The 15,228-nt window shown below is 42.9% G+C and overlaps 1 protein-coding gene across 1 annotated transcript in view; it reads left to right on the forward strand.

Moving 5' to 3' along the window:
* Mthfd1l (methylenetetrahydrofolate dehydrogenase (NADP+ dependent) 1 like) overlaps positions 1-15,228 on the forward strand; it is a 177,030-nt gene that overhangs the window by 69,483 nt on the left and 92,319 nt on the right. The window contains exons 17-20 of the mRNA XM_027400996.2: positions 751-827; positions 6,506-6,646; positions 7,069-7,137; positions 14,908-15,019. Of these exons, the coding sequence (XP_027256797.1) occupies positions 751-827; positions 6,506-6,646; positions 7,069-7,137; positions 14,908-15,019 (399 nt within the window). The remainder of the gene's footprint in view (positions 1-750; positions 828-6,505; positions 6,647-7,068; positions 7,138-14,907; positions 15,020-15,228) is intronic.

A 15,228-nucleotide genomic window follows, 5' to 3' on the forward strand; every position in this document is an offset into this window, starting at 1 on the left:
ATTGTAATATAAATATCTGATGTGCGGGATATTTGATAATGCGATATCTGATAATCCCAAAGGGTTCTCTGCCCACAGATTGAGAACCACTGCCCTAGACCCCTGAAACAGTAACATCCCCTCTTCTGCTGACCCCAGGTGCTCTATTTTCTGTGTCTATGGATTTGCCTACTTTAGCTCCCTCATGGAGGGAGAACCTTACAGCATTTGCCCATCTGTGTCTGCATAGAATTTCTAATGTTGGTGGGGCATATATCAAAACGCTCACTTTATGGTGTGTAATATTACATTGTCAGTCAGTCAATTTATCTCTTGGTGGAAACATGGGTTGCTTCTACTTTCTGACCACTGTGAATGGAGCCGCTGCGAGCATGACTCATACACATCTGTTCAGGTCCCTGCGTTTAGGTTTTTTTAGGTACCAGGTAGGAGTAGAATTACAGGGCCATTTGGCTGCTACTTGTATGAAAAACCAAACTTACTTCTCCTTATCCCTTAGATGTCAGTGTCAAATAAACTTGCAGAACTACTGGTCCTTGCTGCCTAATCAAAAGCACTCCAGCCCAGCCCACCACCACCTGACACACTGTCAGTAAGACACTTACCATTGGAATGCGTTTTTCCCCTCAATTGATAGTTCAGATGAAGCCAGACTTTGACTCTTGTTTTCTGCTCCTTCCTCAGCATCTTCTAGCGTGGTCACTCCATATTTGTTGATGGAATAACATAAACCTACCTGTTCTCTTTCAGTGTTGGATACCAATGACCGATTTCTGAGAAAAATAACTATCGGGCAGGGAAGCACTGAGAAAGGAAATTCCCGGCAGGTAGGTGGCGCCATCTTTCCGGAAGTGTCTGCCCTTCCTCACCTTGGTTTCCAATCTGCTTTTTGCTTCTGTTGCCCCAGCAGCAGTGCTGGTGGCTCTCCCACTGACTCGGGTGGGTTTCCAGTTGCTCTGCTGATCTCAGAGTGGAGAGTATCAGGATTGCTCTGGAAGTGACAGCATTGGGAAGCAGGAAGTTTCCAGTGAACTCTTCCGTGTGGTTTGGCTGTGTTTCTGGGGAGACTCTTTTGGGAAATCCCATAATACAATATATAACAATGAAAAAGTGAAAGTCTCAGATACATCACTCCAGTCAGCTTCATAAACCAAAGGGCAAATACCTACTTATTAGGTTTAATGGCATAGAGAACTTTTCAAAGGCTAATAGCCTATTACTCAAAAGCAGACAATGTGGGGGAAACATTATAAGCTCTGCCTTCCATTTAATGGGTCTCTGATGTGGGATAGTGGCACTTTAAGACACATAAAATCATTCCATAATTTTTTAGCCAGGCACAACAGCCTTCTAATTTTTTATAGTAAACTTTCTTTGGAGAGTTTTTTTTTCTAAACTTATGGGCTTTACATTAAATTTTTATTAGTGGAAAAAGTTACTTTTATGATAATAGTCATTTCTCATACTAAATGGATTTTGGGAACTTCTGATAGATTTTGAATTAAAAAGTGAAAGTGGGGAGATGGCTCAGTCAGTAAAACACTTGCTGCACTAGCATGAAGACTGGCGTTCAGGTGCCCACACTCTCATTTATGCTGGACGGGCATGGTGACCTACTTTTGACCCAAGCACTTAGGAGACAAAGATGAGCTCCTCAGAGCCAGCTATCTATGACTGATAAGCTCTGGGTTCATGTTCTCACCCTGACTCACTGCATAAGATGGAGCGTGACCAAGGAGGACACTCCTTGTTAACTCACACACATGTACACATATATACAACACACACACACACACACACACTCACACACACACACACACATGTTCATGGAAGGAAGGAAGGAAGGAAGGAAGGAAGGAAGGAAGGAAGGAAAAAAGGAAAAAAAGAAAGAGAAAGACGGAATGTGAGAGGTTGGATCAAAAAGCTTGATTATGCCCATGTGCCTTCCTTGCCCCAAACTCTAGGACTTTCACACACAAACAGATTTCACATGATCAGCATTATCTGTGCTAGAAAATCACAATCATTCCTCAAAAGTTTGGGGAAGGAATTCAGTTAATGGAGAGGACAACCTAGAACATGGAAGAAGGGCCTCTAAATTCAGAGGTGCCAGGTATCCTAGCTCTCAGACCAGGAGAAACCAGCCACCTTTTGGGGTTAGTATTTGAGGATGATCCCTAGACACTGGTGGATGGATGGGGACCTAACTGTGGTACTTATATACCAGGCCACAGCCTGTATGTACACATGCATAACTCAGCCTGGGGACCTGGGTGAGATTCTGAGGTGAGGGACAGGGTCACTGCCCAATCCACAGGGAACCATTCATGGTGCAGTTATAGGTTGTTAGTCTGCCATGCTGACTGCCTAGCAGGTGACAGTGAAATATTCATACAGAGAATACCAGCACACTGGGATCCTTTTTTGAAGAGAACACAGACTTTTGACATTAGTGTGTTAAGTACCTAAAGGTTAGCATTGGACCTGGGAATAGCTCCATTGAGGGAGCCAACAGCAGCTCACCCTCCTTGGGGATATGGGCATGCGAGCTAGACATGTATGATGTTATGTCCTCAGACATGTGAGAGAGGGTCTCAAGCCAGCAGTCACTTCACATGTAAAGAAATATACAACATGAAAACTGACCAGGTCCTGGGAAGAGGAACTCACATACCCAAGGAAACCAACTAGGAGACCAATGGGCGGGGTCTGAGCCTTGGCTACATAGAGGGACCCTATCTCAAAAATGACCCTGTGGACTAGGGAGATGACTCAGTACATAAACATGAGGACCTGAATTCAGATTCCTGGCACCCATGGAAGGAAAGTCAGGCATGATGGCATGTACCTGTGACCCCAGCATTGGGGAGGCAGGGACAGAAGAATCCTTGGGAAGTGCTGTATAGACAGGATAAACTACTCAAGAGGTGGAACAATTGAGTAAGACACCGATGGCAACCTCTGGCCTGCACACGTTCGTGCACGTGCACACACAAAGACAAAGGCAAAAGAGAGCCACATTGGTAGTCTACAGAGAACTGCACCTCAAGACAGAAAGGGTGCTCTATTCAAATATAATAGGATGAGTTTCCATTTTAAAAGACAAATACTAAACAGAAAAGGGGAGAGAGAAGAGAAAAAAAAAAACAAAAACAGAAGACTTCTGCCCAGAAACATCGGCTGAAATTTCAGAGCATGAAGAATAAAGAGGAAATTCCTAAATGGTGCCAAAGAGAAAAGATCCTGATTGCTCACAGAGGAGTAAACATTCTCATCAACAACACAAATGCCAGGTGGCCTTGAAGAAATTCATTCAGAGTTCTGAAGGAGAATGGTGACAGAAGCTTCTGCCGAAAGAGAAAAGCAGCAGAGCTAACATGAAACATATTAGAGAGAACTTGAAAAAATACTAGCCAGCACTCTTGGAACAAGGCAGCCATTAGCAGTCACTATAAAAAGGAGCTGTTACTGACAACATGCAGAGACAATGAGGGAAACAATAGGCCATTTTTGATATGCTTAAAAATTGAAATCTTCCACCTAAAAAACAGTGCTTCGCCCAGAAAATTTAAGATGAGGGAATCATCTGGGACATACAACATGGATCGTTGTGTCTAACAAAGATGTTCAACAGTTAATACTCAGATATGGCTCTTCTTCTGGCCACCTTACATAACACTGCAGTGTCCTGTCTCCTCTCTCCTGGCTGAATCCTACACCTGAATCCCATCCTATCATGACAGTTCTCATGCTCTCCTGAAAGCGGGGCATCGCCTCAGTACTCACCATCGTACTCTATAATTAGAGCAAACATCTGTCACAATAAGTAGGTGGTGTGAATGGGTACTTGTTGAGCAAATAAATAGAACAGATAAATGACAATTGACAGATATAAAAACCAAATACCAGTGTGAAACCAAATATCTCATTGTTTCTGCATGTTGTCGGTAACAGCTCCTTTTTATAGTGACTGCTAATGGCTGCCTTGTTCCAAGAGTGCCAGTATCTATAGGGCTTGTAAATTAAGACAATCATGTAACTACATGTGGTGGTGCACGCCTGTAATCCTAGGACTTAGGAGGCGGAGGCAGGAGGATACCTGCAGGTTCAAGGACAGCCAGTATACAGAGCATCAGTTTAAATTTCATGGCAAATTGTTTACATTTTTGCATTGCTTTAGGCATTTTTTTAGTAATAAAAGACTATATTAGCATATTGGTCTTTGTTTTAACCCTAGTAGATCATCATCCTGCATTAATAAAGGTAGAACTGTATGTCACTGGTTTTTAATGGCTGTGTCATTTTAAGGTCATGTATATATTAACCTGCTTACTAATTTCTGTTAAAGGACATGCGGGCTATTTATTGTAGTTGACTCTCCTAAATAGGCTGTGGTAAATATGTCTGTGCTCAGGTGTGTACTTGTCTGGTGTTATGTTGTGGGTAGACTTTCAGGATATAATTGTAGTGTCTCTGTATTGTACAGTGTATAAATTTCTACATTGCTTTCCAAAAAAGTTAAATCCACTTACTGTCCTTTTGTTTAAATCTGGCAATCTGAGAAACATTGTACACTGTCCTTTAGTTTATATCTGTGGCAATCCATTTGTTCCTTTATGTGATTTTGAAGTGTTTTATTTGCTAAGCAATGTGAATGTTTCTCTCCCAAGCATGTTGATTAGTCAAATGGGGTACAATGTTGCTTAAATAGTCTGAATTACTTAATGAGTCTTAGATCGACTCAGTTTGCATTGATACATACATGCAAACATGCATGCATAAACACACACACACACACACACACACACACACACACACACGTCTTGATATTTAGTGAAGGCTGATATTGGAACTTATTAGGTAGCCCAGGGTGGTCCCAAACTCGTGCTCCTCCCAAATGCTAGAATTAGAAGCATCTACCATGATGTGGGCTTGCAGCTTTAGAACTAAAACAATTATAAGTGAAGTACTTGTATATCCATTATAAATTCTACAAGTTGCTTGCTATATAGTTCATATTGCAAAAGTACTTCCAGGCTCTTGCACAGAAAATATTAACATTTTGGTCATTTTCACATGCACTGTTTACAATGTGATATATACAATAGGAAGTTAGATTTCATGCAGTGAAAAAAATCACTTACATGGGTTGTATTGAGAATATAAGCATTGGATATAGCTGTATTTAACTTTCAGGCAATATTTTTTTTTCAGTAGGTCAATGGCTAATACAACCTCAATCAGGAAGGAGCCAGCAAGCTCCTTCCTGCACTCATTTCCTCATCCGACAGTGATGAAAATGGGTAATAAACTATCTCATAAGGTGATCCCACTAGGGCAGAGCCATTCTCTCTCTCTGTGAGCTTGAACCTATCTGACTCACACTCCCCCTGGGATCCAGAGAATTAAGCTGGAGCTTAACGAAGTGGCTGTGTGCACATATTTCCCCAGTGGCTAGATTGTAGGCAGAAGGAAACACACGTTCCTTGTCTCCCTCTTCGTTCCCACTGGACTCTGTACAACATGCACTTGGAGCCAAGAGAGGCGAGGAGGAAGTCCTGGGAATTTTTTGAAGAAAGTCTGTGCTAATGCTCTCTGGCTGTCATTGCTGGAAGCCTTTAGGATAGGATGGAGTCATACCCTCATGAACCAGATGCAATTCAGTTCTGGGCCATTCTTTAGCTGCTGGGCTGAAACTGTGCTGAGATTAAACTCAATAAGAAGTGGGCCTTGTGCACAGGAAGCCTGTAGGATGCACTTATTCCACTGTCTTTTCTCGGCACAAAGACTTGTAATTAATCATCAATGGGCCTGTGGCTCAATGGTAGCATGCTTGCCTAGCATGCTGCCATCCTGGGTTTAATTCCCACCTCACCAAAAAGAAGAGAGAAGAGATCAGCAGGGTAGAGAGGAATATAGTGACCTCCCTCACAGACCGATTGCTATGAACAGTGGTAGCCAGTAGTTCACTGACTAGTTCCTTCAGTATGCAGTCAACACCAACTAGGTATCTATCACAGGCCATGGTCCCTGCTGGGTATCCAGGAGGAGTCTTCCTATATGGTCCCCTGCCTTTGTGGCCAGACATTTTAGTGATAAAAGATGCTCAGAAGACAGATAATGACACTAATACTTCAGGAGGTGGGAGAGAACCAAACCCAGGGCTTCACACGTCCTGATCAAGAACTCCACCATTGACCTGCACCCCTGCCCTGTGTTAGTCTGATGCAGGCTGCAGTAGCAAACTGCATGGTACAATGAGCAGCAGGTTTCACAGGCCCCACCCAGGTGACTACTGTTCAGCAGAGCACAGTAGGCCATGTGGACAACCTAGGGAGGCCATCTTTGATGGTACCAGCACAAGACCCTATGCACTCTAGGAAAGCCACAATCAGTGTGCACCTGCCCACAGGGGACAGTCCACAGCTATGACTACTGAAACCTTGTGAAAAGTGTCCATCCAATGGCACCTCAACTAACCACAACATTGGCTTTGCTCCCTCAGGCACAGTTTGACATCGCAGTGGCCAGTGAGATCATGGCAGTGCTGGCTTTGACTGATAGCCTCGCCGACATGAAGGAGAGGCTAGGAAGGATGGTGGTGGCCAGTGACAAAGATGGGCAGCCTGTGACAGCTGAGGACTTGGTGAGTGTTGCTTGGAAGCCCTAGAGAGCTGGCTGTCTATCCAGAGAAAGATATGTCCTTCTTACACTAGTTCACAGTGGGGGTTCTGAAGGGTTCTGCATGCCGCGTGATCTCCTTCGTAAGCCTTGCTGCATCTTCATGTCTTCATTTGTGTTAATAACAGGTCTGGACCTGGCTTCAACCAGAAAACATGCTTAAACATTTCACCATTCTTGTCCGTCTTGATCCCTATTTTGCCTTGGCCAGACTGGGCTGGTAGGGTTGGCCAGGCTGGGGTGAGGAAGACATGGGCAGAGCCAGCAATCCCAGGCACATGGTCACCTCGGGGGATGCTCACCTAGAAGCGGAATGGGGGAAGGGGTCAAATGAGCATGGCCCTAGGTGTTAGCATGCTGATTCATGTGTCTTTTTCTCTCCTGTAGGGGGTGACAGGTGCTTTGACAGTTTTGATGAAAGATGCCATCAAACCAAATCTGATGCAGACCCTGGAAGTAAGTAGTTTCCCATTTATTTTTTTATACTTTTTAATTGCTCATGCCTCTGGGGTGTGTGTGTGTGTGTGTGTGTGTGTGTGTGTGTGTGTGTGTGTGTGTGTGTGTGTGGATGGGGAGGCCACACGCAAATATGTGTATGTGTGTGGAGGTCAGAGGTCAATCTTCAGTATTATTATTCCTCAGGTGATATCAACTTTAGTTTTTGAAGCAGGGTCTTTCGCTGGCCTGGAACTCGACAATAAGACTAAACTGACTAGCCAGCCAGCCCAAGGGCTCCACCTATCTCTGCCTTTCCGGCACTGGGATTACAAGTGTGCCACCATGGCATCTTTTTTTTTTTTTTTAATTGAGTTCTGAGGTTCAAACTCAGCTCCTTCATGGCTCAGTCCTTTACTGACTGAGGTATCTGCCCAGCCCTGGTTTTCTTGTTATAATTGTTTATAATGTAGCATTTGTCTTAATTGGATTGACTGTAGGCATTATGAACATTTCCAGCCAGTGTGAGCCTGGCAAAGTGTCAGAATAACCTCTTGGTCTTCTGAAAAAAAAATAAACAAAAAGTTGAAAGTGAATTTACCCATTCATCGTGTGACTTATGCCTTGGCTTTGGCTTAATTGATTATAACAGGAATATAGGATGGAAGATCTAAGTAGTGTGCCCGTGGGTGGTATTGCCATGTTTACCTGACATTGTCTAACTTTTTTTACTTGATCTATTACGCCAATTATAAATTGTTTCTTTTATAATTACAAATTGGTTTTTTTCCCAAGTAAAATATAGTAAATACTAAGAAATGTTTTCTAATATTTTATGTTCTTCTTACTTCTGTGGTAACACTGTTTTTATAGTCTTGTACACAAACACTGAAATTTTGTCTTGACTTGTCTTGATTCAAGGTGTTTTCATCAACACACACACACACACACACACACACACACACACACACACACTCACATATAATTTCTACATTAGCCATTGTCCAATCCTTTCCTTAGATAACATTTATTAGGATTTGGACCCAAAGAGGACCAAACAAGTAAAGAGTATCTGGATTGCATTTAGCAAAGAGACAGGTATTGGACTAGAGAGCCTCAGCAGTTAAGAGCACTTACTGATCTTGCAGAGGGCCTGGATTTGATTCCTGGCACCCACATGATAGCTCCAGTTCCAGGGGATAAGGTGTCTTCCAGCATGAGGCATGCACATGGGACACATGCAGGTGAAACACTCATACACATAAAATTAATATTTACAAAGAGAGAGAGTATAGGTATGGGGATGAGGGATGTTACACCGGTCTTTTCACAGGCAGCTGCCAGGGAGGAAGAAATATTTCCACTATGGTCAATGTCACTGGGTAGAGTTTGAAATTGGTGCTAAGATGCCCTGAGAAAGAGGGATGGAGGTGGCCGGAAGGCAAGTACTTGGGAGAACTTCCATGTCCATCCATGTACACAGCTGACATAGAGTTGAGTTTGAATGGATGCTTTGCCATTTGCACTTGTGTCCTGGGGGTGAGTTATTTTATTCCCTCAGCCTCAGCTTTCTCCCATGAAAAGTGGTGGTGCTGCCAAACTAGCCAGCAGGGTAATTGTGAAGACTGAATGTTGACATACATACCATGGATGGGTGCTGAAGGCACTATGGGTAACATGGGCTCAGAGGTCCCTGAGGTTACACAGTGGTTGGGGAGGCAGATAGCAGACACACTAGTCCACTGCCTGGTCCTTGGTACAATGGCGGATAAAGAAAACTCAGAGGGAATATGGGCACAGACTAGTATACAATTCAGGCTGAATTTGAACTCTATGCAGTCTACCCTGACCTCAAAATTTCTAATCTCCTACCTCTTAGGTACTTGGATTTCAAGTGGATACCATCATATCCAGGGATAGCTAAGATTTTAGACAGCATACCTAAGCCTGAATTGTGTATTGAGACCCTGTCTCAAAAAAATCAACGTTCAGAGTGGTAGCTCTGGATTAGAGTACCTGCCTTCAATGTGCAAGGCCTTGGCCTAGCAGAATAAGTTAACTCATAAGTAAGTTAATAGATATTTGTATATATGAACTTTGTCTGAACCTTGATTCTAGACAGTCATTTGGGAAGGGCTCCTGGAATCAGTGACACTGAGGGTCTGTATCTAAGAACAACCTAAAAATCTAATTCCTGGGCAGTATTATATTTTGGACATACCTATTACTAGTGTCATAGGAAGAAAGGGGTGATCCCCCTTCCTCACTACAGGTGGCCAAGATGCCAGCAGTTCTCAATCCTAGCTCTTCCTCAGAAGATTCTAGGATACTGATCCATGCCAGGTTCTACCATAGACTAAGAGGTGCAGGTGTCTGCGGGAGGGGTCAAGGCCTGGATATTCCAGGCAAGCCTCATCTAGAGCCATGTTAGAAAGCAAAAGATTCCCTTAGAGGAGCCACACACGGTGTTGATGAAATCACCACATGCTAGAGCACCAGGCTGGTGCCGTTGTGGCCATGGGTTACATGCATTACTCTAAATTAAAATTAATGACATTAAAAATGTAGTCTTTTAGGCGCTTAGCCACATTTCTACTGTTGCATCCATTTAGGTTCTGGAGAAAGGAGTTTTAAGTCCTTGCAGTTACACATGGCCAGAGGCTATAATACTGGACAGTACAGAATTATAATACTCTGTTGATTGCTTACCAGATTAAAGTAATGATAACTGGAAGTAATAATCTTAGGAGGTTTCTGGAAAGAACCATTATAGAGACTATTCATCAGGAAAAGCCAAGACAGCACCTACTTTACATTCCCAAGCATTCTGCATATGAAATAAAAATCAAGATAAATATACCTCTGAATAGAATTTTTTTAGACAATGTTTAGCTCAAAGTGCTACACTGAATATGTGCTTTGTCCCTGTATCTGAATGTCTGATAGCACCATTTTGATCTCTAGCCTACCCAGACTCCAAACTGGAAGTTTCAAACCAGGACTGTAACCTTAATAAGGTTATTAGTCTGCTCCGTGGCCTTGGAGAATACCCCTTGCTTCCGTCCTTTAGTTTCTCATGTCAGGAAGAGGTCAACTCTTGCTCTCACATTATTTGGTTCTGTGATTTCCAACTGAAACTACTTTGTATGAAATTATAAAATTCGAGGTAGAGTGTAAAATTAGGTCTACCAGGCTGGAAAGAAATTGACCAAACGGTTCGTATTCTCGTTAGATGGGAATAATGAGTTTTCCAGAGCTGTCAAGCATAGCTAATGGTTCACAGAAACAAAAAGCGAGAGAGGTAGATGACAGGATGTGTCAGGTGATCTAATCTAACCTGTCAACTTTCCAGCACTGTTACAGCTACTCAAGATAACAACGTGTAAAAAGGAAAAGTTTCAAAGAGGCAGCAGCGGGGGCAGAGAGGACTGCTGCATCAGGCAGCCTATTGTGTTTAGACCCTGGCGACGAAACAACAGAGTCAGATTGAAGGACATAGGGCTTGGAGAATATGCTCAAAATACATTATGTGTACTTGTGTGAAATGTTCTGGTGTAGTCTAGTACTGCATGCAAAGAAAACGCACCAATGAGAGTTTTTTTTTGCATGGATAGATAAAAGTAAATAAATAAATAAATAAATAAATAAATAAATAAATAAATAAATAAAGGAAAGGTTTCAGCCAGGCGCTGGTGGTGCACACCTTTAATCCCAGCACTTGGGAGGCAGAGGCAGGTGGATTTCTGTGGGTTCGAGACCAGCCTGGTCTACAAGAGCAAATTCCAGGACAGCCTCCAAAGCCACAGAGAAACCCTGCCTCAAAAAACCAAAAAATGAAAAAAAAAAAAAAAAAAAAAAAAGGAAGGTTTCTTTTGGCTCACCATGCTGGAGTTTTCAGTCTGTGTCTGGTCACCCTGTTGATTTTGGCGTTGTGTAAGATAGCACATCCTGGTCAGAGACTGTATACAGAACAAGCTGCTCCCCTCATATCCAGCACATGAAGACAGGAAGGGACCAGGGTTCAGTCGTCCTCTTCACGAAGATGCTCCTTCCCCAGGACCAAAATCCTCCTACTAGACCCCATATCTTAAGGGATTCACTGCCTTCCCTTGGCGCCAAGACTTTACCAGAGGCCTGTGGAGGATAGTCAGGACCCAAACTCCAGCATAACATTCAAATACTGCACAGATAGCAAAACATCCTCATGTCCTCCTAAATGGATAATTGCAGATTGAAACTCAAAGTTTAAGGGTGAGGGAGATGGCTCAGTGAATAAGAACACTTGCTCTGCAAGCACTGGGACCTGAGTTTAAATCCTCACTGTCCACATAAGAAGCTAAGTGTGGTCATGTACACCTGTTACTCCAGCTCTTATGTCGAGGTCGGAAGCCAAGAAGGAAGGATCCAGGGCCAGCTAACCTGGCATGTGAGCCCTGAAACGAAGAAGACCCTGTCTCAAATAAGACGGAAGGCTAGGACCAAAACATGAGGTTGTCCTCTGACCTCCACATGCACACTGTGTCACACACACACAAAATAAAGGTAAAATCACAAAGCAGTTTTGCTGATCGATGAGTCATACAGCCTAGATGATAAGAAAATCTTTGTGAAAGATGCAAGTCCTTTCCTTTTTTAATAGATTTGCCTTACATTAAGCAGCAACTTGGGGTGATTGATTATTCCAGGAATCATGAATCCTATGCCTGCTCAGCCATACCATATCACCTTTGTCCCCTGGAGACCAGGGCCTGGTGCCTCTCTGACAGATGGCAGCAATGAGAGTTACAGTCTGTTGAGGAGGCAAGCCAGCTGCCATCCCAGGGATGGAGCCGGTGACTTTGTCCTTATTGCACTTCTCCCGGGTAGCAGCATGCCCCAGCGGGCAGGGTTGAGAGACAATGGAGACTTCTGAGTCTTTTGGAAATTTTTTCTCAGAGCACTTGAAAGGTTTTGTAGATAGAAGAGAGGTGTTGTGATGGTTAGGGAGATGGACTAGTCATGTGTACCTGTGAATAAGCAAGCTTATCAGATTTTATAGTCCTCATATTTTCATATCACTTTGACCTCAGCACCCGTGATAGTCACTCCCCTGAGGACTTGGGAAGGAAAGCTAGATAGCAAATTCAGATCGTGGCTTTAAGAGGCTGTTTTATTCTCAGGCCATCTTTTTTTCCTGTCACTCGCTGTCTTCCTGCTTTTGTTTAGCCCTCTCATCTCGGAACTACATTCAGCTAATAGCCCATCATAGTCAAGGGAATTTTCCATGCTTCTGAGCCGCCCCACCCCCACCCCCATCTCTCCCTGCTTTCTGTTGTGTCAGCAAAGGGGCAGCCTTTATTTTCACAGGTGGAGCCAAGCCTTCATCTGAGCAGAACCCCCAATAACGTGGCTGGGTTAGGAACAAAGCCTAATGCTTTAATGAGAAAATTATTTTCAGATAGAACTAAAGCCTGTTGTCATCAATAAAGGAAACAAACAAACAAACAAAAAGACCATGAAGATGACTATAATGACAAGGTTGGTTTAAAGACTTTGAAAGCTGAAAATCTTTATTTTGTTCCTTATATTGGTTTTGTTTTATTTGTAATTGTGCTGACTGGTTTTATGTCAACTTGACACAAACTAGAGTTATTTTGGAAAAGGGAACCAACCATGTTCCCACCAGATTGGCCTGTGGACAATTTAATGGTTGATGTGGGAGGGTCCAGTTCACAGTGGGAAGTACCATCCTTGGACTGATGAGCCTGGATTATATAAGAAAGCAGGCTGAGAAACCCATGAGGAGCAAGCCAGTGGGCAGCACTCCTCCATGGCCTCTGCATCAGTTCCTGCCTCTAGGCTCCTGCCTTGAACTCCTGCCCCGACTTACCTTGGTGATGGCGTGTGACCTGACAAGTTGTATGCTGAAATAAGCCTTTACTCTCCATCTTGCTTTTGGTCATGGTGCTTCAGCACAGTAATGAAAAGTCTACCTAGGACAGTAACTAGTAAGAATTGCTCATAAACTAAGTACAGTATACATGGATTAAAATGTCGTAAAGAAACCCATTATTTTGTATGCTTTCTAAAATATATTTTAATAGTAACTTTTAGTTGGGTATGGTGGTGCTTGGCTATGACCCCAGTATTTAATAAATAGAGATACGGGGGTTAGGAGTTCAAAGTCATCCTTGACTATATAGCAAGTTAGAGGCCACCCTGGGCTACACAACCATGCCTATTATACAACCACAGCAAACCATTTCTATCATTGGTATATTTCACCCTTGGTGGGGTTTTTTGTTTTGTTTTGTTATCTTAATAATTGCCGGATTTCTACCTGTAAAATAGTTTGATTATTTTTAAAAGACTTAAACAGAAATTTTAAAAAACAGAAAACAACTTTAGGATGAAAACAATAGTCTGATCTTGTCCTTTATGTAATTGTCCTGTCCTGGTTCCCATAATTCATGACTTACACTGATTTTTATGTACAGTTCTTTATTTGTTTGTTTGTTTGTTTGAGACAAAATCTCATGTAATCTATACTGACATCAAACTCCTAATGCTTGCTCCAGCTTTAACTTCCCAAATGCTAGTATGTGCCACCATACCTGGCTTTGATTTTTGTTCCTCCTTCTCCTTCCCCTCTTCCACCTTCCCCCTTCCTTCTTCCTTTCCTCCTTTCTGTCTCCCTCCTCATCTCCTCTCCTTACCATGTAGCTCAGGCTAGCACTGGCTGGCTGTATAGACTAGAGTGGCGTTGTCTACACAGAGATCTACCTTCCTCTACGTCTTGACTACTGGTAGAGTTTCTTGAATTGACTAATTGAAGAACATTGAAGATACTACTTAGGCTATCAATATTTGATTAAGTTATTTTTTAAATAAAGTATAGGAAATAGGTACAGAGCTTATTTATTTCATAATCAACTGGCAAAGAACAGTAGCTTATCAAAATTATAACTGGAGGTGACTGCATTCTTAGAGATTTTTGTCTCTCGCTCAGCATTAACTATAGGCTAATTCTCTCCAAGGAGATTTGAGACACACTTGGTGTCTGATTCATTCAGGGTATCTTTGGTTTCAGTTTTGTTTTAAAGGGGTTTGTTTCCTTGCTTGCTTGCTTTTTATTTGTATACATTATGTATGTATGTATGTATGTATGTATGTATGTATGTATGTATGTATGTGTTTGTATAGTGTATAAGGAGACCTTGGGTTGACATTGGGTATCTTCTCTCCATCTCCACTTTGATTTTCAGTCAGGGTCTCTCCCACAGCACGTCAATTGGGTAGACCAGCTGGCCCGTAACCTCCCTGGATCTAACCCACCCCCCACCCCCCACCCCCGCCTCAATTCTTGTGTGCGAAAGTTACAGGCCAGTGTCAGTGTGCCCAGCTTTTATGTGGCCTCTGAGGATATGAACTCAGGTCCTCATGCTCCCATGACAGGCATTTTACTGACTGAGCCATGTTCCCAGCCCTGCTTGTATTTATTTTTAGCAGGTTCCTATAGCCCAGGCTGGTTTCTAACCCCTCCTGTAGCTAGACTTGATCTTGAACTACTTACTGATCCTTTATCCCAAGTGTTAGAATTAGAGCTGTGCTCCACCCTACCTTGCTCTCAGTACTTTAGATCTCTTTTAGATCTCTTCGGAGCTATAGTGCTTTGAGTATGCAATATAGACTCAGGACGTCTGAGTTAGCTTTACACAGAGCACTGTGTGGCACCCTGAGTCCCTAAGTTAAGCTTGGCTTCCATTCTTCTGTTTCCTTTGGGGGTTCTAATTTATTCTTGTTCCTCTGTAGGGGACACCTGTGTTTGTGCATGCCGGCCCCTTTGCTAACATTGCTCACGGCAACTCGTCGGTGTTGGCGGATAAAGTTGCACTGAAGCTGGTCGGAGAAGAAGGGTTTGTGGGTAAGTAGTTTTGTTTAAAGTTTAGTGATTGCAGAATGGTGCTGAAATTGAGAAGATAGTGACTGGGATAGAGTATTGTCGTGAAATATCATCTTTTATACCTCTCTTTGTAGGGGTCTCAGTACTGGAGAACTTTTGTTCTATTCCAGCACAAATATATTGGTTTAACCATTGGTTCTGTGGTCCTGCACATGTGTCTTTTCAGAGCT

The sequence above is a fragment of the Cricetulus griseus genome, chromosome 2 (assembly GCF_003668045.3).
Source record: "Cricetulus griseus strain 17A/GY chromosome 2, alternate assembly CriGri-PICRH-1.0, whole genome shotgun sequence".
NCBI lineage: Eukaryota > Metazoa > Chordata > Mammalia > Rodentia > Cricetidae > Cricetulus > Cricetulus griseus.